General features: G+C 46.7%; 1 protein-coding gene across 26 annotated transcripts in view; it reads left to right on the top strand.

Moving 5' to 3' along the window:
• LOC138520852 (membrane cofactor protein-like) overlaps nt 1–23,127 on the top strand; it is a 382,475-nt gene that overhangs the window by 224,077 nt on the left and 135,271 nt on the right. For 7 of the 26 annotated variants that reach the window (XM_069633230.1, XM_069633234.1, XM_069633235.1 and 4 more), the window contains 2 exons: nt 264–311; nt 9,354–9,401. The exons of 7 other annotated variants lie outside the window; for them this stretch is intronic. In XM_069633230.1, the coding sequence (XP_069489331.1) occupies nt 264–311; nt 9,354–9,401 (96 nt within the window). The remainder of the gene's footprint in view (nt 1–263; nt 312–9,353; nt 9,402–23,127) is intronic. 12 more of the 26 variants (XM_069633233.1, XM_069633239.1, XM_069633240.1 and 9 more) reach the window with 2 other exon arrangements.

Here is a 23,127-nt window from a genome sequence, read left to right on the forward strand (position 1 = left end):
TTGAATTCTAGCATAACTGATAATGCTTTGGATTTTGAGAAAGTAGGGAAGGAAACCTAAAGTTGTGGATCCATTGCAGCAGTTGTGCTAACAAATGTTTTGGCTACATGTGATAGCACTTGAACAGACATTCACCAAAATTTCAATTTCCTTACAATTTTTTATTTGTTATATATATATATATATATATATATATATATTTTGTTTTCTTCTACTATCCCCTTACATGATCTATTTCACCTAAACCATTTTTCACCTTTCAGCATCCACTACAGTAAATCCCACAAAGGATACAATTGGGCGCACAGAAGGTAAAGCAAACTTTTTTTTATTTTTTACTTCTATTTGACTTTACTACTGGCTGATTAAATGTTTAACATTGGATAGTTTACTCTTAGTTTGACACCTCTTGGATCTTCCTGAATATAGCATTTCAAGGGTTTTGCAAAGTGACCTATTGGTGTTTGGCGTAAACCCCAGCATCCCACAGTGTAATATAGCTGTATCTATGCAAAGTGTAGCTACATCTTAACCACTGTGCTCCTTTTGTCGGTCTCGTACTTCTGCACTCTTACAGTACCCAGTATTGCTTCTTCTCGGCCTCGCCCTCACTATGCAATTCTCATGCTAGATTTTCCTTTCCCTAGTACTCTATCTGCTCAACACCATCTTGACTCTCTTCCGTTCCCCATCCGATCATCTCTTCTCAGTGCCACCCCTCTTCTCGCTCTACTACTCACAAACATTCTCAAACCTACTCCAAACCCACCTTTCATTTCACTTCCTCTACACGCATATACCCACAGCACCGCTCTTTCGAATGGATGGTGTCCTCCGACGTTTTCCTCATCTTTGGTATATTCAAGTCTGCCTGCAGCTTGCTTCGGATTTATTTTTTTCATAGGGTCCAGCTTTGTGCAGCATCGAGTCTTGGGCTTAGACGGCCTCTGCAGCGTTCCTTGTGAGGTCGACGCTGGTATATGAAGTACACGCTGACCGCTACCTCAGTTCTGTTTTTTTTCCGCTTTGCTGTGTGCTTCGGAGCTAATCGCCTTGGTGTAATTTCAATTGTCTAGATACTTCAATTACATGTCCACAACACCGAAAACTGGTTTCAAGCGGTGTGCAGGCTCTGGGTCGAAGATGTCCATCACAGACCCGCATTATTCTGTGGTGTTTGGGGACAGGCCACAAGGTGGGCTGTGTCTCATGTCAATCCATGACTGTCAAGGCCTTGTGGGAATGGAAGGGAAAACTTGATGCATGTAAGCCCTCACGCAAATCCCGATCCGTTACCCCGTTCAAGAGTCATCCCCTGAATCGAGGGATATTTTCACCCGAAAGAAAGTGTCTGAAACATCAGACGTTAGAGGTCCAGCTCACAGCGCTCGTACTCTTCTCACTAGAAAATTAAAAAGGCATCACAGGTCCTCGTCATCTTCCCCTCCCGAACGTTTTATTCCCTAACACAGAATCCAGCGGAATGGGAAAACCTCAGTTTAAAAATGAGCAATCGTTTCAGAGGCAAGCTCCTCAGAGTACACCGCTCCAAGGAGTCAGGAAAACGGCGCCACCCCTCTGCGTCTGAGAACACCAGTAGGAAGTCTTGTACGTCGCCTTCCCGTGCACCCAACAGCCCTGGAAGAGGGACTCCTCAACAGAAGTCGAAGGAGTCTTCATCGACTCAAAAGAAACCACCTGTTACTTACTCCTCGAAGCCGTCTTTTCCGGTATCAAAGCCTTCTTGGAAGTGATCACTACAGTCGAGTAGGTCTCTTGAACCTTTGAGACATGTAATTAATTTGAAAAAATTAAAGGACATTAACCCGTCGGCCCATTCACCGACCACTTTGAATAAGACGACGAAGTCTTCGATCCCTTAAACACCATCGGAGCTTTCAGGGCTCTTGAAGACTTCTAAACCTATAGTTGATGAAACTAAGTCATTTAAACCCATACCTTGACCTGAATTCCTCAGGCAAATTGAATCCATCTTTGGGTAAGATGAAGAGGAGGAACACCACCACTTTGGATATGAATATGGCACACCAGATGTTCCTGAAATGCAGAATCTGTTGGAGACCCTGAAGGAAACCAGAGACTGAATTTGGTAACCTAGTGTTAAGCAGAGCGTCTCGCTGGCGCTTTGTATCTGATATTCCTGGTGATGGTGAGGTTGACGCCAGACTGCCTCGGGATCAGAAGAGGGTGAATCGAGAAACCAACCTAAGACCCACCAGAATGCAACTAGGCGGCCCTGGATCAGTTCCCATGCCACATGAGTGCACTTCCCAGATATACATGGCACAGGAACAGTGCAAGCACTGACTTTGAAAGCTGGTGATATGTTTAAAGTCCGATCTTGAGTGAATAAGACGTTGATCCAAGGTCCAGTCAAAAGGAGCAGAAGACAGCTGACCAGGAGCGGATGACAGCAGACCAACCAGCACGGGGTCCAGACCAGTGGCGCAAGGAGGAGAGGCAAACTGGAGAGGAAGAAGAGAGCAAGAGGTAATAGTGGAAGGAGAAGGAAGCGGGCACAGGAGAGGTAAAGAACAAGGGCAGGCAAGGGTAAGCCCTAGGCTAGGGAACCAGGGACTGAGGGAGCAGGAGCAAGGCAACAAGGAATAGGGCAATGAGGAGCAAGGACAAGAGTCCGGAGCGAAGCACGAGTGCAGAGCAAACGTTAATACGCAATGCCCTGTGTTTCCCCGGAAGCTCTTATATCATCGGCACCATAACAAGGCTTGCAGCGCAAGCCGCAGTTGCCAAGTGTCTGAAATACCGCGCAAGGGCGGATCGAGGGATGGGGAAATGCTCATATGCACAGGGAGTCCACAACAGACCTGCCGCGAGTCCATACATGAAGCGGAGACAACTGCCAACGCGGATAGACGCCAGGATCCTGCCAGCGAGGGAAGATGTTGTGAAGCCAGCCCCTGTGAGGTAAGTAGGCAAGCGGGGCGGGCTCTGAAGCGGGCAGTGCATAACACTGATTGATATCACTGTTTTTGGCGGATGTTCAAATGCACAAAGTACCTGAGGTTGGCAGTTGGCGGTTCTAGCAATCGGTTTCGGGTTCTGCCTTTCGGCTCACCTCAGCCTCGTGAGTCTTCACTAAGCTTATGTTTGTACATTTATATAGCGCTACAAAGCATCAGGTATCTGAGCGCTGCTTATTTCCCAGTGTTTGGTGCTCATTTATCGACCTCGGAAGGATGAAAGGCTGAGATTGGCCCTGCCGGGATTCAAACCTGCGTCAGCAGGCTCTGCACGGATGTCAAAGCGAGCGCTCTACTTGCTGTGCTATCTGACCGGCATATGGCAGTTGTGGCAGCAAGTTTAAGGAGGGAGGAGATTCACATCTACCGCTACCTGGACAACTGGTTAATCGGGGCTTGTTCTTTGTAACAGTCGCAGAATCTGTCGCACCTGCCACTTCCTCCACTAGCTGGGCCTCTCCCTGAACTTCAATAAGTCCCACTTGACACCTTCACAGAAGCTTCAATTTATTGGAGCAGACCTGGATTCAGCCTCCGGAAAAGCTTTGCCACCCGAGATAGAGGCTCAACATCTCTTGCAGATGGTCTAAAAATGTCAGTGTGCCCATATTCTCCTTACCTACGGCTTCCTAAGGTTGCTCTGCCTCATGGCATCCTGCATTTGTCTGGTGCCAGAACCACGTCCGAGAATGAGATTCCTTCAGTAGACTCAGATCCTAATGGTTTTAGTGGTCTCTGGCAGAATGACAGACCTTATTCAGGTCCCAACAAAGGTCCCCCAGGATCTTCTGTGGTGGGCCAGCTGAGAGAATGTGAGAGGGGAACCCTGTTGGCAACCATGGCTGGAAATGAATCATGACAGACTCTTCCCTCACATGATGGGGAGCACACCTGATACCTTTCAATAAGCGGACACTGGTCTCAGTCTGAGTCCAGACTCCATATCAACTTCTTAGAGCTAAGGGCAATTGGATTAGTGCTGATGGCCTTCCTGCCCTCAATGGGGGGGGGGTGTTGGGGTGAGGGTGGGGGAGTGTCCTGATAATGACCGACAACACAGTGGCCATGCACTATCTCAACGAGAGGGGCTCTAGGGTCCCTGCACCTGTGCAGAGAGGCAATGCAGCTCTGGTTCTAGGCACTGATGGAAGGAGTAACTTGTTCATCTGGCCAAAGAAAAGAGCACAGCAGCGGACACACTGAGCAGGCAGAGCACAATCTCCTACGAGTGGTGACTAGCTCAGGAAGTCAAGCGGATCTATTCACGACCAGTGTCAACCAGAAGTGGGAGCTATTCTGCTCCAGGGAATTGCCCCAAAGAGAAGCTCTAGGGGACGCATTTGTGGTGGACTGGGGGTTTCCACTTCTGTACGAATTTCCGCCAGTTCCCGTCATTACTCATGTCATCGGGAGGTAGAGGGGGGGGGTAAGAAAACACCTGGGATAAAGGGTATTCACAGAGGGGAGGTCAAATTTAAACTCTCCCTATCTGCAGATGATATTGTGGGATGTCTGGTAGCTCAAGCCTCACTACTGGCTTTATTGTGGCATATTGACCCCTTCGGGGCCTTCTCAGGTCTGCGTCCAAATCTGCGCTGATGCCATTCCGGGCAGCCGATTCCGGCCTAGATCCAATGAATTTGAATGCCAGGTGTCAAAGTTGAAAAACTTTCAATCACATACCTCGGGGTACAGCTAACCAGAGACCTAGCGTCACTGGCAACAGCTAACTTTGACCCTCTTATGGTGGCCATTAAAGAGGACCTGAACAGATGGGGCAGCATGATACTATCCTGGTATGGACGCATGGCAGCGGTAAAAATGAATATTTTTCCAAGACTTTTATACCTGTTCATGGCCTTCCTCACTAAAGAGCTCCAATCTAGCGTACATAAATCCGTATGGCAGGATAAAACTCATAGGAACAAGCAGTCCACCCTTACCCTGCCCAGGGAGGAGGGCTTCGGCATCCCGGACTTCCTGCTTTACTACAAAGCAGCTCAGCTTGGAGTGATCCTCGAGCATATGTGAGATGACCCGGGGACATATTGGATATACCTCGAGGACATCGAGGCGCATCCGGCCAAAGTAAGGGATTTACTATGGTCCTCCCATAAAAGGATACTGAGCAGATTACGAAATCGCCCTAGCCTAGGGGTACTCCGGTCGCGTTGGAGTGGGGAAAAGACACAGAGAACATGTCCACATGGCCCTCCCCGTTGACTTCAGTCTGGAGCCCAGACATAGTATTGGGAGACAAGGACTTCCGTAGCACTCCAATATGGTTGGAAAGAGGGCTGGAGAGGGTGGAACAGCTGTTCCATAAGGGAGAATTTTTAGACTATGGGGTAGTGAAGGATGTTCTGGGAGGCGTTGTAGGAGGCGATACGATTACCATATTTGAGTACCTGAGACTGGAGGGAATCCTGATCAACCGTAGATAGGGAGAGAAACTGAGGCGGCCTCACTCCTTTTGAGAAAACGCTAGACCACACATGCAAGGAAAGGGATGGTGTCCAAACTCTCGAAGGTCACGAATATAAGCAATGAGAGGAACGGGCAATGCTTTATACATAAACAGTACTGGAATGAGCTAGCTGGTGAAGAACTCTGAGGCGGCGTAGCATTCCATGGAAACCTGTTCACGGCAGATGAGGAACATCATTTTAAAACACTCAAAGGGTGGCACAGAGACCCCCTTAAGATTTCTCGAATGTTTGCGGGGTCATCCCCATTGTGTCCGAGGGGGTGTGGTTGGGTTGTCTCAAGAGAAGATATGTGGTGGCACTGCCCACAAATCCAAACATATTGGAGGGACCTACTGGGGTGGATGACTAAAGTCATGGGTGAGATTCTCCCCCTCTATCCACTAGAAATGTTATTGGGGCTCCCACTGAGAGACTGATACCTATGGGTACCCCAGCATGCGGGAAACTATGATCGGGGCGGGTAGGATGGTGGTGTCCCAGAAATGGAAGAGTGTAGCAGTCCCAAACAAGAATGCTTACTTATAGAAACATAGTACTTATTGGACAAGCTGACGGCAATGGTGAACGATGAAATGAGCTCGTTCATGGTGGACTGGGATGGGACATGCATTAGTCGGTAGGATCTCCGACCACATTTGGGGCAGGAGAAGGCGAGAAAGAGGGGCTGGGGGGGACGAAGAGGGGAACCAGGAAAGGGATATGGTCAGTATGATTACAGTGCTATGGGCGAACATTGCTCGACTAACTCACCGAAAGGGGAGCACAACCCACAGGGGGGGGGGTGGTAAGCCAGGCTAGAACTTGAGGGCTGGCAGAGGAAGCTACGTCCTTGGTGACCATTTCTAGGAAGAGAGACACTTGGCTCAGAGAATGGATGTGCAAGGAGCCACCAATGTTTGATAGGGGAGGGAGGGCTATGGGAGGGGGGCAAAGGGGATGTGTGTTTGATAGGGGAGGTAAGGGTGTGGGGGGGAAAGGGGTTGTTTACACTGCAAACCTGTTTGGCTATAAAGTAATATGTAAAACTGGGTTTCTCCAATAAAAAATGATATGTTTAAAGAAAATTTAAAATCATTTCAGATTTTTATGTAGGACAGAAAATTGTATTGCCCACTTTCTATCCTCCGCCTCATCCTGGCAAAGAGGAGCGATTACACAGATTGGATCCACGTAGAGCTCTAAGCTTCTACAGCTCTAGATTATCCAAATTTCGTATAGATGGTCAGCTTTTTATAGGCAATACAAGTCACAAACTGGGTAAGGCTGTGACGGAGCAGGCTTTATCCAGATGGATCATTCTAGAAATTTCAGAAAGCTACAGGCTGACAGGCAAAGATCCTCCAGAAGGCTTAAGGGCCCATTCCACCAGGGGCATGGCTACCTCTACGGCTCTGCAAAGGGGTGTCGCGGTCAAAAACATTTGTGAGGCCGCTACGTGGTCTGCTATATACATGTTCACGAAGCATTACTGTCTTGAGTCTTCACTCGGTCAGGACGGAAGCTTTAGAAAAGCTGTCCTCCACTAGGTTAATGGAAACCATTGATGGCTAAATTCTTACTCCCTCCACCAAAGCAAACACTGCTTTGGGAGTCCATCAAAGATTAGGAATACGTGGGAGGACACACTCCATTCAAAGAACAAGTTAGTTACCCCTGGTAATGTTCTTTCGACTGGGTGTTCCTCCCACGTATTCCTCATGGGCCTCCCAGCCTACCCCACAGTAGAATTTCCCATGTTAATACAGCTTTCGCTCTTTAAAAGCTTAGTACAGTCAAACCCATGGTTATACTGGTAGTTTCTACTGAAAGAAAAAACTGAAGGCAACGGGCGCTGCGCATGCTGTGTACTTTCGATGTCATCACCCTTGAGACGGAGGCCCTCGAGGGACATTGCGTCAACGGCATCGATGCACAGCGCCCTCTGCCGAATTTCCGAAGCAGCTGAAGCTGGATATCGAATATATCAAAGATGAACACGTGGGAGGAACATCCAGTTGAAAGAAAGTTACCATGGGTAAACATGTTCTTCTCGTAGATGGGAGTGCTACGTGACGCACACCCTTCCGTGGATTTCAATGAATGAGGTACTACAGTGGATGAGAACCAACAGAATTAATACAGAAAGTAGTGTATGAAAATGATTCCCCTTCTGAACAACAGAATTATAAATACCTGTACTCTGTACAGCTTCTACTTTTAACCTAAGGAAATGTGACCACACAGCATTGTTTTGGAAACAATAGTAAGAATCATAATGATACAGGAGACTAAGCTCCTAATACATAAATACCTGCATTTCATGTTTTAGCAGATCTGAAGAGTCTGGACAGTACAGGCTCTTGATGAAAAATGACCATTGCAAGAACAGGAAGTGGAGGGGAAGACCCTTCGCGAACCCAACCTTTTCTTTTCATACTAGCACATTAAAATACCCTTCTTCCCGCCCTTCCTATGGGACCAAAAGTGCCACAAGTTCATCAGAATAGGGAAATGCTGTAAGTATGATTTAATAACTTTCAGACCTGCTCGAAGAACTTTTGGCAGTGGCCTATTTTATTGGCTTCCCATTCCAGTATTTAGGAAGTGTTTTGTGGGATATGGACATTACGTCTGTAGGGGACTTCCGCAGTCTGACTGGTATTTGTGTTTAGAAGTGGCGACCCTGTTCAAGGCTCTTCTGCTTAAGCCAATGGTTACTGGCGGCTTTGGCTGCAGGACTTTGTACTTTTAGTAGCAAGTGCCAGAGAAAGTATAGTACCATATAGCCTGTGACAAGCCTAAGAGAGCCTGTATCGAATGAGAATTGTATCCATGCTGGATTAATTCAAATAACCTAGTGGCCATATTGGAGTGATTTAGCTGCATTATGGGACTAAGTGATGTGTGAGAAGGTCCAGTTCACGCACCTGCTATTTTGCACTAGTACCAAATCCTGCACAGTCCGCTGCCATTGTTATGACTGCAAAGGAAACAGTTTGTGATTTTTGATTTCACTATTTATAGTCCCTGGAAGCAGTGTAGAAAGCAAAGCACAGGTGAATCTTCCAATGGAATGAATTTTGCTAAGCTGAACAAAATGTCAGGGAACGTAGCCTGGAGTTCCCCCCCGCCCAAAGATGGCTACATGGATTTGCCTCCTTATCTCTCCCGCTCAGCCGTGTGCTGTCGTGTTTCCATGTAAGATTACCCACCTCAATGTTGGTGCAGGCCATTTGCACAGTCTTTGTTGCCAGTGCATCCCAGATGAGGGTTTATTCTGCACATATGGAAAGGGTAAAGGTAGATGTAGTTGACCGTACAGAGGGGCTCCGTTTAAATACCTTTACTTGGACAGAAGAATGGGCGGGGCTACAAACTGAAGGGAACACCAGAATTTGCGAGTTAGAAAAGAGAGGCTGCTTTTGGAAGGATTGTAACATAGTAATCCTTTACTGCAGTCTTGATGTGTACTCAATGTCGGAGTTGGAACAGTTTGTAGAAAGATCCTACATCTGGTTAGCAGAGCCAAACAGATTAACCTTAATCAGATTATTTCTGTGCGGGATGGCCTGAATGTTGTTGCTACTTGGATTTATAAAATGATCTCTGTAGTGCCTAGGTTGGAAGTAGTAAATAGTTGAATTCTAGCATAACTGATAATGCTTTGGATTTTGAGAAAGTAGGGAAGGAAACCTAAAGTTGTGGATCCATTGCAGCAGTTGTGCTAACAAATGTTTTGGCTACATGTGATAGCACTTGAACAGACATTCACCAAAATTTCAATTTCCTTACAATTTTTTATTTGTTATATATATATTTTTTTTTTTTCTTCTACTATCCCCTTACATGATCTATTTCACCTAAACCATTTTTCACCTTTCAGCATCCACTACAGTAAATCCCACAAAGGATACAATTGGGCGCACAGAAGGTAAAGCAAACTTTTTTTTATTTTTTACTTCTATTTGACTTTACTACTGGCTGATTAAATGTTTAACATTGGATAGTTTACTCTTAGTTTGACACCTCTTGGATCTTCCTGAATATAGCATTTCAAGGGTTTTGCAAAGTGACCTATTGGTGTTTGGCGTAAACCCCAGCATCCCACAGTGTAATATAGCTGTATCTATGCAAAGTGTAGCTACATCTTATTCACTGTGCTCCTTTTGTCGGTCTCGTACTTCTGCACTCTTACAGTACCCAGTATTGCTTCTTCTCGGCCTCGCCCTCACTATGCAATTCTCATGCTAGATTTTCCTTTCCCTAGTACTCTATCTGCTCAACACCATCTTGACTCTCTTCCGTTCCCCATCCGATCATCTCTTCTCAGTGCCACCCCTCTTCTCGCTCTACTACTCACAAACATTCTCAAACCTACTCCAAACCCACCTTTCATTTCACTTCCTCTACACGCATATACCCACAGCACCGCTCTTTCGAATGGATGGTGTCCTCCGACGTTTTCCTCATCTTTGGTATATTCAAGTCTGCCTGCAGCTTGCTTCGGATTTATTTTTTTCATAGGGTCCAGCTTTGTGCAGCATCGAGTCTTGGGCTTAGACGGCCTCTGCAGCGTTCCTTGTGAGGTCGACGCTGGTATATGAAGTACACGCTGACCGCTACCTCAGTTCTGTTTTTTTTCCGCTTTGCTGTGTGCTTCGGAGCTAATCGCCTTGGTGTAATTTCAATTGTCTAGATACTACAATTACATGTCCACAACACCGAAAACTGGTTTCAAGCGGTGTGCAGGCTCTGGGTCGAAGATGTCCATCACAGACCCGCATTATTCTGTGGTGTTTGGGGACAGGCCACAAGGTGGGCTGTGTCTCATGTCAATCCATGACTGTCAAGGCCTTGTGGGAATGGAAGGGAAAACTTGATGCATGTAAGCCCTCACGCAAATCCCGATCCGTTACCCCGTTCAAGAGTCATCCCCTGAATCGAGGGATATTTTCACCCGAAAGAAAGTGTCTGAAACATCAGACGTTAGAGGTCCAGCTCACAGCGCTCGTACTCTTCTCACTAGAAAATTAAAAAGGCATCACAGGTCCTCGTCATCTTCCCCTCCCGAACGTTTTATTCCCTAACACAGAATCCAGCGGAATGGGAAAACCTCAGTTTAAAAATGAGCAATCGTTTCAGAGGCAAGCTCCTCAGAGTACACCGCTCCAAGGAGTCAGGAAAACGGCGCCACCCCTCTGCGTCTGAGAACACCAGTAGGAAGTCTTGTACGTCGCCTTCCCGTGCACCCAACAGCCCTGGAAGAGGGACTCCTCAACAGAAGTCGAAGGAGTCTTCATCGACTCAAAAGAAACCACCTGTTACTTACTCCTCGAAGCCGTCTTTTCCAGTATCAAAGCCTTCTTGGAAGTGATCTCTACAGTCGAGTAGGTCTCTTGAACCTTTGAGACATGTAATTAATTTGAAAAAATTAAAGGACATTAACCCGTCGGCCCATTCACCGACCACTTTGAATAAGACGACGAAGTCTTCGATCCCTTAAACACCATCGGAGCTTTCAGGGCTCTTGAAGACTTCTAAACCTATAGTTGATGAAACTAAGTCATTTAAACCCATACCTTGACCTGAATTCCTCAGGCAAATTGAATCCATCTTTGGGTAAGATGAAGAGGAGGAACACCACCACTTTGGATATGAATATGGCACACCAGATGTTCCTGAAATGCAGAATCTGTTGGAGACCCTGAAGGAAACCAGAGACTGAATTTGGTAACCTAGTGTTAAGCAGAGCGTCTCGCTGGCGCTTTGTATCTGATATTCCTGGTGATGGTGAGGTTGAAGCCAGACTGCCTCTGGATCAGAAGAGGGTGAATCGAGAAACCAACCTAAGACCCACCAGAATGCAACTAGGCGGCCCTGGATCAGTTCCCATGCCACATGAGTGCACTTCCCAGATATACATGGCACAGGAACAGTGCAAGCACTGACTTTGAAAGCTGGTGATATGTTTAAAGTCCGATCTTGAGTGAATAAGACGTTGATCCAAGGTCCAGTCAAAAGGAGCAGAAGACAGCTGACCAGGAGCGGATGACAGCAGACCAACCAGCACGGGGTCCAGACCAGTGGCGCAAGGAGGAGAGGCAAACTGGAGAGGAAGAAGAGAGCAAGAGGTAATAGTGGAAGGAGAAGGAAGCAGGCACAGGAGAGGTAAAGAACAAGGGCAGGCAAGGGTAAGCCCTAGGCTAGGGAACCAGGGACTGAGGGAGCAGGAGCAAGGCAACAAGGAATAGGGCAATGAGGAGCAAGGACAAGAGTCCGGAGCGAAGCACGAGTGCAGAGCAAACGTTAAGACGCAATGCCCTGTGTTTCCCCGGAAGCTCTTATATCATCGGCACCATAACAAGGCTTGCAGCGCAAGCCGCAGTTGCCAAGTTTCTGAAATTGTAACGCTCACCTGATTCCCGTAGAGGCGCCGGTCTTGACTGGGCGTATACCGTATCTTCAAAGGTGATGTATAACACACGGCTGGCTCTTTGGGCTGGACCTCTGTGCACTGTATGTCTGACTCGAAGGGTAAGATGTCTGCAGATAGAAAATATGGGATTAATGAACTGGGTTATTGAATGTCTCTCTCTCTTCTTCCCTTTCTCTTCTCCTGTAGAACCCCAAAGGTTAATGCTCTCACCTTAGGTAAGTGAACGCCGTGCTCTCCATCTGCCTCGGGGCAGGGTGCTGTAACCAGTTTCTTCACTGGATAAGGGGAGCAGGCCTCTTGACTTCAGAGGACTGCTGTCCGTCGTTTACAGCACGAACGGTAAGTTTCGAGTAATTCTAATGTCTTTAAAAGTCTTTAGTAATGATGTCTCTTGTTTTGCAGGGTTCCGGCGATGGCGGATGACGGGCTTAAGTGAGTTGAAGATGGAGCCCGTGTGATGAATAGAAGCGCCTGGAAGCACGTAAGTAAGCGATTGTTGCCTGCTTCACGATGCGCTCTAACTGTCTTTTTATTTTGCAGGTACAAGTTCGGAGCTGCTGCAGGGTGCCGGAATACCCACTCGGTTAGATGTGGAAGGAGTAATGGCACGTGAGTATTAAAGTTCCCCAATGTCTTTAAACGCACCTTGTTTTGTCTTTCAGATGCGGGATGCAGCGCCGAAGGCCTCCGGAGCGTGCGAAGAGTTGGTAAGCTTTTGTCTTTCAGATGCCGGAATGCAGTGCGAAGACCTCCGGAGCGCACGAAGAGTAGGTAAGCCTTTGTCTTTCAGATGCCGGAATGCAGCGCGAGGCGTTGGTGACAGCCGATGGACCAGGTAAGTGAAGCGCTGTCACTGAAGACCGTAATGCTAACCTGTTCTTTCTTGTCTTTATAGGTGTTGCTGAAGACTGGATTCAGGATGGTAAGCCTTTTTCCTTAGGCCCAGGATCAGATGCAGAAGACACGATGAGCGTTCTGCTACAGAGGATGCAGAATAACGCAAAGCAAGATTCATCCATCGGGTGTGGTTTAAATAGCCTCCTGTAGTGCTTAGGTGTCTCCTTCCACAGCCACGCCTAGGTAAGAAAAGAGTTCCTGCTTTCCAGAAGAGTTCCATTGTTCTGAACCTAGGGAGTGGCTCCTGCCCCACCCAACAGGAAAAGTAGTTCCAAACAGAAGAGGATCAGAGGCTCAACTGGCAGGCAAGTAAGCAGCATGGTCTGCTGCAGGTAAGTCCAGCCAAGCATTATGAGCCCGGCGCTTCCAGCGCTGGGACTGGGCATATTTATGAGCCTGGTGCCACTGGCGCCAGGACTGGGTCCAAAAGGTCCCAATTGGGACTGGTTGGCACTCGGAACCTGGGTTATGGATCTGCTTCCAAGGGAGTTGGGAAAACCCTGACCTTTTGGAAGCAGAGATCATGACAGAAATACCACGCATGGGCGAATCGAGGGATGGGGAAATGCTCATATGCACAGGGAGTCCACAACAGACCTGCCGCGAGTCCATACATGAAGCGGAGACAACTGCCAACGCGGATAGACGCCAGGATCCTGCCAGCGAGGGAAGATGTTGTGAAGCCAGCCCCTGTGAGGTAAGTAGGCAAGCGGGGAGGGCTCTGAAGCGGGCAATGCATAACACTGATTGATATCACTGTTTTTGGCGGATGTTCAAATGCACAAAGTACCTGAGGTTGGCAGTTGGCGGTTCTAGCAATCGGTTTCGGGTTTTGCCTTTCGGCTCACCTCAGCCTCGTGAGTCTTCACTAAGCTTATGTTTGTACATTTATATAGCGCTACAAAGCATCAGGTATCTGAGCGCTGCTTATTTCCCAGTGTTTGGTGCTCATTTATCGACCTCGGAAGGATGAAAGGCTGAGTTTGGCCCTGCCGGGATTCAAACCTGCGTCAGCAGGCTCTGCACGGATGTCAAAGCGAGCGCTCTACTTGCTGTGCTATCTGACCGGCATATGGCAGTTGTGGCAGCAAGTTTAAGGAGGGAGGAGATTCACATCTACCGCTACCTGGACAACTGGTTAATCGGGGCTTGTTCTTTGTAACAGTCGCAGAATCTGTCGCACCTGCCACTTCCTCCACTAGCTGGGCCTCTCCCTGAACTTCAATAAGTCCCACTTGACACCTTCACAGAAGCTTCAATTTATTGGAGCAGACCTGGATTCAGCCTCCGGAAAAGCTTTGCCACCCGAGATAGAGGCTCAACATCTCTTGCAGATGGTCTAAAAATGTCAGTGTGCCCATATTCTCCTTACCTACGGCTTCCTAAGGTTGCTCTGCCTCATGGCATCCTGCATTTGTCTGGTGCCAGAACCACGTCCGAGAATGAGATTCCTTCAGTGGACTCAGATCCTAATGGTTTTAGTGGTCTCTGGCAGAATGACAGACCTTATTCAGGTCCCAACAAAGGTCCCCCAGGATCTTCTGTGGTGGGCCAGCTGAGAGAATGTGAGAGGGGAACCCTGTTGGCAACCATGGCTGGAAATGAATCATGACACTCTTCCCTCACAGGATGGGGAGCACACCTGATACCTTTCAATAAGCGGACACTGGTCTCAGTCTGAGTCCAGACTCCATATCAACTTCTTAGAGCTAAGGGCAATTGGATTAGTGCTGATGGCCTTCCTGCCCTCAATAGGGGGAGGTTAGGGGGGGGGGGGGAGTGTCCTGATAATGACCGACAACACAGTGGCCATGCACTATCTCAACGAGAGGGGCTCTAGGGTCCCTGCACCTGTGCAGAGAGCCAATGCTGCTCTGGTTCTAGGCACTGATGGAAGGAGTAACTTGTTCATCTGGCCAAAGAAAAGAGCACAGCAGCGGACACACTGAGCAGGCAGAGCACAATCTCCTACGAGTGGTGACTAGCTCAGGAAGTCAAGCGGATCTATTCACGACCAGTGTCAACCAGAAGTGGGAGCTGTTCTGCTCCAGGGAATTGCCCCAAAGAGAAGCTCTAGGGGACGCATTTGTGGTGGACTGGGGGTTTCCACTTCTGTACGAATTTCCGCCAGTTCCCGTCATTACTCATGTCATCGGGAGGTAGAGGAAATTCAGGAAAACCATGTTCCTCTTAGCTCCGTATTGAGTCAGGAGAACGTGGTACCCAGACCGTCTGGAAATGGCGATCCGCCCTACAATTTAGTCTTCCTCAAAGAGAGGACTTCCTCTCGCAAAGGGGGAGGTTGCATTCTTCACCCAGAGATCAGGCCTCTCAATCTTCATGCCTGGTCTCTGAAAGGGTGAGAGAAAGATTGGGACCTTCCGGAAGACGTAATGGAGGTCTTACTTTTGGCTAGAATACAGGCAACTAAATCCCTTTGCCGTTGAAAAACATTTTCCAGCTGGTGCAGAGAAAATAAACGTGATCGTTCACGTGTAAACTTCCCCATGTTTTATCTTTTCTGCTCCATTTGACACATTATGGGTTCCAAGTGGGCTACAGTGAAGGGCCATCTAGTGGCACTATCAATTTGCAAGAGATCTCCGCACGAGGGGTCTAGTTTCAAGGTGCTTTGGTGGTACAAGATCTTAAGGGCCTAACAAATTTGTTCCCTACCTGCACCCTTGTGCCATCATAGGATTTAAATCGAGTACTAAGATGTCCTGTGGGAGTTCCATTTGATGGGAGCTCAATTTGAGCCCTTGCATTCATGTCCTTTAAGGAGGCTCACCTTGAAAACCTCCTGTTTGGTAGCCGTCCCTTGTGCCTCTTATATCAGAGTCAATGTCACGAGGGACACTACAGAGGCCGTCTAAGACCAAGACTCGCTGCTACACAACACTCGACCCTATGAAAAAAAAGTTCCGAAGCAAGCTGCAAGCAGACTTGAATATATCAAAGATGAGGAATACGTTGGAGGAACACCCAGTCGAAAGAAGGTCAAAACAGGTAAGTAACTTGTTCTTCTCACTAAACATCACTATGCTTCTACGTCTCACTTTCTGTTGCTCTTCGGAATGCAGCCCGTCTGCAATAAAACCTCCTTTACCTGCCCCTGCTTACTTTCTCGGTCTCTTGACCTCCTTACCCTCACTGAAACTTGTATCTCACTCCAATTCCTCAACCCTTGCTGCCTTTCATGACCCTGCCTACACCTTTACCCACTCTCCCCACCTCACTGGCAGGGTTGGTGGTGTATGACCTGTTCATCTTCCAAACATCCTATCTTTCCTCGCCTGTCACCAGCTAATTTGGTATTACCCAAATTGACCTTCTGCACAATTGACCTTTTGTCCTAATTGACTTAATTATAGTGGTCCTAATTGACCTTCTGCACAATTTACCTTTATATTTTAGTTATTTTATATATGTATTGTTTTGGATTATAAAGAATATAACTGGATTAGGTGGAGGGTTGCAGGGGTGTTTGGCTTTGGTGGGGGGGTTTCTCCCGCATATATGTCCCAATTGACCTTTTAAATTAGGTCAATTCTCTCAAGGTCAATTGTGAAAAGGTCAATTAGTACGCATCTGCTAATTCTTTCTCATTCAAATACACTATCTCCACAATCACTGTCCTCTATGGCATACATATTCTCTCTCGGCCACCTGTCCTATAGCTCAATTCTTCTACCACTTTTCCCAACCCCCCCCCCCCCCATTGTCATTGGTGACTCCAACCACCCATAATCTCTGCTGCTCTATCTACTGACTTTTCTCCTTAACGACTACCTCTCTTCTGTCCACTATCTGCCTACTGCAGTGGTTGAAGTGTGCGCAAAGTAGTGGACCAATGTTCTCTGCAGGCCTGCCCCCACCCCCCACAGACCCATCGCCAGAACGCCTACCATGCGCAATCCAAGCCCCCAAACACACACCTGCTGTTTAAGGGAATGTTCAGTGCAGTGCATTGAAGTGCAAGTTTCAACTTCTTCCCACACCTTCTTTAAAACTAAACCATTCCGGAAGATTTCTTTTCAAAATAAGTATAGGAACAGTGAAACTTTTTGTTTTTCAAAGTGGAGGAGCACTGCTCCCAACCGTTCCCTCCCACTTTGATCACTGGCTTACTGTGACGATTCACAGGATCTCATCACTTCTCACCAGCGGAGAGCCCTTCCTGTGAGATTAGGGAGGGCAGCCTGCAATGCCACATTTCTTCTAGGGGTGGCAGCAAGTGGGAACTCACAGAAAGAGACTACCCTCTTGGTTGCAAGGACTCCTGTTCCGTCCAGGAAATCCCTAAACACCTTTATTGTATAGTATTGTATTCGGTTATTTATATAGTGTTCTTCCCCCATTTGTATGGCCTCAATGCACTTGTGGTAGGAATGCCCTCGGTGACTAGTCAATGTGCTGGAGTTTAGTCTCGGGAGGATAGCTCAGGGGCAACGTGCTCGCCTTGGAAGCAAGATTAGAAACCTCTGGGTATTAAGCATGTTATAACCTATCGTTTAAGGGTTTTAGATTTGGAGATGCGTGTGTCCATTTTTGCCGGTCTAGGACTTGGGTGGCTGGCTAAACATTTTAACTGGATCCCTGCTAGTGTAGCAAGACTTATAGCACACAGAGCCACAAACTGCTCTTCTGGACACCCGTGAAGAACTGCTCGCATCTCTGGACTCTAATTTTCCAGCTGTTCTCATCCTACTCAATCTCTCCTCTGCCTTCTCTATCCTCATAACACGGCTATGAAAAGTATGTGAAAAGTTACTCACCTGCATTATTATTCCTTTATGTTAGGGAGATTTCATGATTGTGCTTCATCCCCTCTCATAGTGAGACCGCCAGCACTTTTTGCAGGATTTCTTTTCTTTCAATCCTCATTAATTCTAATGGACTGTGTTTTGGAGCGCTATTCTTTGTATTCTACCTGTACTATGGAGTCTGTCTGCTCCATAACTCTGAAATGCATCTGTGGTTTACCACTGCAGCGCACAGCTCTTAGGCAAGAATTGATGTAACCCTCTGGGAGACTACACCACACCCATCCTTCCGCCATCAGGCAGCCCACCCCCTGGTACAGGCCTGCACCACACAAGTTGGCAGTGTGACGGAGCAGCCAGGCCCATCCCGAGGGGGGCAAACGTGAGGTGCAGCAATGGAACCCGCAAACACAAACAACCAAGAGGAACCACTACTAACATCAGCGCTTCCTAAACAAGTCACTGCTATTGTAATGTCCTACAAAATAACTCACAGGCAGACCAACACACTGAAGAGGAGGATGCAAGAAATGGATTCCTCCATGGTTATCAGCCAACCATACTGAAACAAAGACGATTGAGCAAGTAATAAAGAGAGCTCTAGCAAAAGAAGGGACTACCAGTCTACTCTGGGCAGGACCGAGCACTTGCAATAAAAAGGAAAGAAGGACCAATACACTATGTTGGTGGAGCCTGGGAGTTTCAAGGCTGGCACGGAGAAATCATAAGTCGGGAGGTCCTCTGTCGAGAGGATGCTATAAACTGAGAAGGGAAGGAGGCACGTAGAAGACAGGTCAATCTGTGTATGCCCAAGGAAAGTCTAGGCAGTGGTGTGAGCCAGAAGGGGTGTATCGTCTGGCCCTCAAACGACGCAGAGACTGCAGTGGTAAACACTCACCATCTAATACTGCTGTTACTACGCACAATTTTCCCTCCTCCAACCTACCAGACTACCTATGACCTACCCCACTCTTTCTCCTATGTTGAACTTGCCTTTCCATTTCCATTCACTGAAGAAGCATTCACTAACTTCAAGACTGCTCTCTATGCACTCTTGTCCTCTCGCTACCTTCTTTCCAAATGTACTCCTAAAGCCTCTAGAGGCCTGGATTACCTCCCATCCGCACCCTGAAACCAGTGCATTAAAAAGCTTTGCACTTGCTAAAGGTCAAGACACTCTTCAAATCTCCACCTCTTCTCACTGCTCTTCCAAACGACTCCGCCAAACATGATATCCCCCTTCTCCTCCATCTCCCTCGTTCCCATCCCCATGCACCTCCAAATATCCCTCCACTCAATTCTCTCACCTCCTCAACCCTCCATCTTAACTTTCTACAAATGATCTTGCTCTCTACTTTGCTTCTAAAATGGCTACCTTTCGCACTGCCCTTGCTACTTACTTACCTTCTCACTCCCCCCCCTTTCTTTCTGTCCAACCTTTGTCTTCATTTTCCCCCACCCACCCTGATGAGATTCTTGCCTTACTCCTCATGGCTAACACTTCCTGTTCCCCCACTGACCCTGCCCCCCCATGCCCGCACATTGTCAATCCCGTACCTCCCAGAATTGCTCCCCATTTTGTTTTTCCCCTCTTCATCTCTTCTCTTGCTAATGCTACTTTTCCTCTGCCCACAAGTCAGGTACTGTAATCCCTCTCCTTAAGAAACCTGGTCTGGATCCCAAATGTGCATTAGCACCTAGAGCGTTCCAAGTGCCAGATGGGATTACCACAATAATTGATCTTGGACCCAAATAACCAGACAGACTCTAAGAATATGGCAAAATACTACTTTAGTATCAGCTCAATAAAATTGGGGAACCTTGTGAACAGATTGTAACACTCTCGAAGCATTTCAATTACACAAAGCTTTATACCTCAATGTACTTCAGGTATGTCGTCAACCTATGTGGCAAACAGTAAAATCTATCGGGTGGCGAGATTGTTTAAGGGAACATGTATACCTAAAAATTAATTTAGGTGTTAGTACATCATTTGCTGCCCCTTCTGGTAGGCATGCCTTGAACCGCCTCAAACTATGTATAATACAGATAATAGAATAACAGCAACAGATTGGCTTCTGCAACAATGTATAGTCCACTGTGAAAAAGGCCCTCGTGATTGGTTGGCACTCTTCCGAACTTGGACAGTCTGCTTGATAGCAGCATGTAAGCAAAAATAAACCCAAGGTTGGGAAGCCACGTCAGACAACTGCCCACTTGGCCAATTAGCCTACTATATCTCATCAGTTAGGCCGTAAGATGAGGATACTTCTTTGTAGTTGACCTTTCTGACTGTGCCCTTCCTCTGTACTTTAAAGGGATTGAACCTACATTGCTATCTTTGTCTGGAGCTTTAATAGGCCTTGTTTTCTGGTCTTGCGCCAGGTTTGAGGCTACCATGATTTTGTCCATGTTGCCCTTCTGTTTAATGCTATTTGATTCAATTATATTGGGTGCAATTACTCTCCTCGGCCTCTGGAGACTTGGTTGCTCCGTCTTGCATGTAATTTCAATGTCTTTAATTGTGCAATACTTGGCACTTGCAAATGTTCACTCCTTCACTTAATCTAAGAAAAATGTCCTGGCCACGAGCAGCCCGGCCTGGAGATAAGGGCGACGTTTCTGACTGTTTTGAGACTGTGGAGCTGCATTGAGTAACTCTGACAGTGATAACCAGTGGAGAGAGTGAGGAGGGCTCTAGTTTGCTGTTTCCCTAGGGTTTGCACTATGAAGGACAGTGGAAACTGGGAGATCCAGAATAGGGTTGTCCCTTTAACTAAAATCTGCTAGTTTTTTCCATCGACGGAAGACGCGCCATGTGACACATCACGTGTACAGGAAGCACGTAGAAAAACAAGAACCCGTCACCCTTGTGGCGAGAAGCCCAGCGTGGAGATAAGGGTGACGTGTCTGACTGCTTCGAGACTGTTTAGATTTGGGAGGAGCCCCAAGGGAAGTCATACTAATCTGCCAAGGCGCAGGACTGTAACTGCACTGTCACCTCCATACGGCTGGAACTATTTCCATTGGTGGTAGCAGAAACTCAGGTTGACGGAAGTATACATCAGGTCTTCCCTTCAGAAATCCGGTAAGAGCACTGCAATTAACATGCAAGGCTGGGCTTGTTCCATTGCAAACGCTAATGCAGGAATATAATTAACAGGAGAATTGCGTGTATGTTAGCGTGAATTGAGGGCAAAGATCGTTGCAGCTTCTGATTTATACTGATCACATATTTAGAAACATCAATAAGAAATATGAAGCTGCGTAGAAAGGCTTTACAGGACGATCATAGATGCCCTGAATGGGATGGATCCTACTCAGAGGAGCTAGATATCCAAGACCTAGAAATAACATCACACAGCGCTCCTACCTCAACTCTGGCACCAGCCAATATAGTTATAGCGCAGGTGCATATGGGGCATTCAACAGCTAATAGCACACCATCTGACATTGTACATCTTTGGAAGCGTGGGTTGGAATATACCACCACAAATAAAATCCAAAGAAAAATCGATGAACATTTTGGTGGGAAAAAACAATGCCAAAGCCTAAATGACATTCATAGCATGACCCGAGACCTTACAGATAATGAAGACAATTAGTCCTCACCTAGAAAAGATCTTCCTTTAGCGACTACACAAAAAGGTAACTCCACTGAAAGTGATGTAGTGGCTGTTGCAGTGGAGGGAATAGTGGGTGCGGGGACACCTATACAAGAACAAAATACTGAAGAACAGTGGAATGATAAAACTACGGAAGTAGGACACGATGGCAAACAAACAACAAAAGAAGGGGATACAAAGCAAGTGTTGCTACTCTCTCAGCCCTAAACTTTGTACTAAATTCTCTGGTAACAGGTTTCGAGCAGTTAAAATCTGAAGTACAACTACAAGCTGGAACTTTGCTGGAGCTGACCAGAGAAACAACTTGTATAGAAACAACTATAGTGGGGCTGACCTCAATAATTAATGCAGTTATACCATCATTGAAAGAGTTGAGTGGAGCTAGAAAAACCAGGCCTGGATTTATCAGCAATTGAAAGGGTGCTTGTAAAGAACAAAAGAGGAAGATGAGCAACATTGTTTACTTCTAGAAATGCTATCCTTACTTAAGGCTGAGAAGACGACAAAGATTGTGGCCCTAGAAGACCACAAGGGAGAAGAGTACGATGACATCTGTTTTGATGTTACCCCGCTTTCGGAGTCCGTGTTGGAAGAATTTAGAAGGCTTGCGCATGTTGTGGAAGGAGAAGAGGATGGAGTTAATGAGCCTCAAAACTATGCAAGGGGATCTGCCAGACAATCAGAATGCACAATTCCTAGAATGGACAGAAGTTGGCAAGCAACTCTCTAAGGGAAGAAAGAAAGCCAAGAAAAGAGGCTAAAAGAAGTACAATGGCATTTCCAGTTACCCTTAGAAAATATTTTAAAAAAAGATCCATTTGCCAAACAAAAGGGGAAAACTATGAAAAGTGGCCAGCATGTAAAGAGAAGATCATTACAATACAGGAAGATGCACAAGATGACGAACATGGTGACAAACAGGTGTTCACAAATAATGAGAAACTGAAAAGATTTACTGAAAAAAGTGGAAAGCTCCTGATGGTTGCAGATGATGAAAGAAAAATGGGAAAAGAGAATGCAGCCTCGGCCCACAATAAGGAAGATCCGAATTACACAAAGAAAAATAGTGTAAATGTGGGTCTGCAGACAGACCCACTAGGTCTAGGATTTCAAGTAGGAGTTCCAGAGTATGGGCTCGGAGGTCAATAGTTTCATAAGTCCCCCCCAAAAAAATTGAAGAAAAGGGGGGAAAAACACCATTAAAAGCTGTCCATCGGTACAGGGACCTCCATGGGCTCCAATATTTTTGGGGAAAGGGAAATCATGCTTACCCAAAAAAGTCACCTTAAAGGAACCAACCAGAAAAATTGCATCAATCTTTTTAAAACTGCTCCCATGATGATCGAAACCAAAAATGGACAAGGTAAAACGAAGGAAATAGGAGATGAACCTAAAGAACAAGTAGACTGCTCAAGTGAGACTCCCTCAGAGGAGAACCCCCAGCATCAGCCACTGGTGGGTGATTTGGAAGACCTGGAATATCCTGTTCCAAATCTGTAGCTCAAGGCATTAAGCATAATCCCACAACATACCTCACTCTGCAGGGGGGGCTATTCTGGGTTATTTTAAGAAAGTTTTGAATTGTTTTCTTTTTAGCTCAGGAGACATTGGAGCAACTTGAAAATGGTAGAGGTGGGATTTACGTTAAAAGCATGGAAAGCGATAAACAACAAAAAAGAACTAGAAAGTCAGTCTGCAGATTTTTGAAAAAATATCAGAGGAAGTACTAAGGGAAAAAGAAAATGTGAGGGTTTAATTTAAGAGCTACGGGATGGTCAAGTCGGAAGGCTTGTGCGAACCTTCAGGGGAAGAATGAAGATCCAAAAGCTAGCACGCTAGCGGCACTTCCTGAGATTCTCACACAGGTACTCCAGAAACTAGGATTGGGGCAACAGAACCTTTAGGCAAGATGGAATAAATATTACAAGCTGG

The sequence above is a fragment of the Ambystoma mexicanum genome, chromosome 13 (genome assembly GCF_040938575.1).
Source record: "Ambystoma mexicanum isolate Mex_15411 chromosome 13, UKY_AmexF1_1, whole genome shotgun sequence".
Taxonomy (NCBI): Eukaryota; Metazoa; Chordata; class Amphibia; order Caudata; family Ambystomatidae; genus Ambystoma; species Ambystoma mexicanum.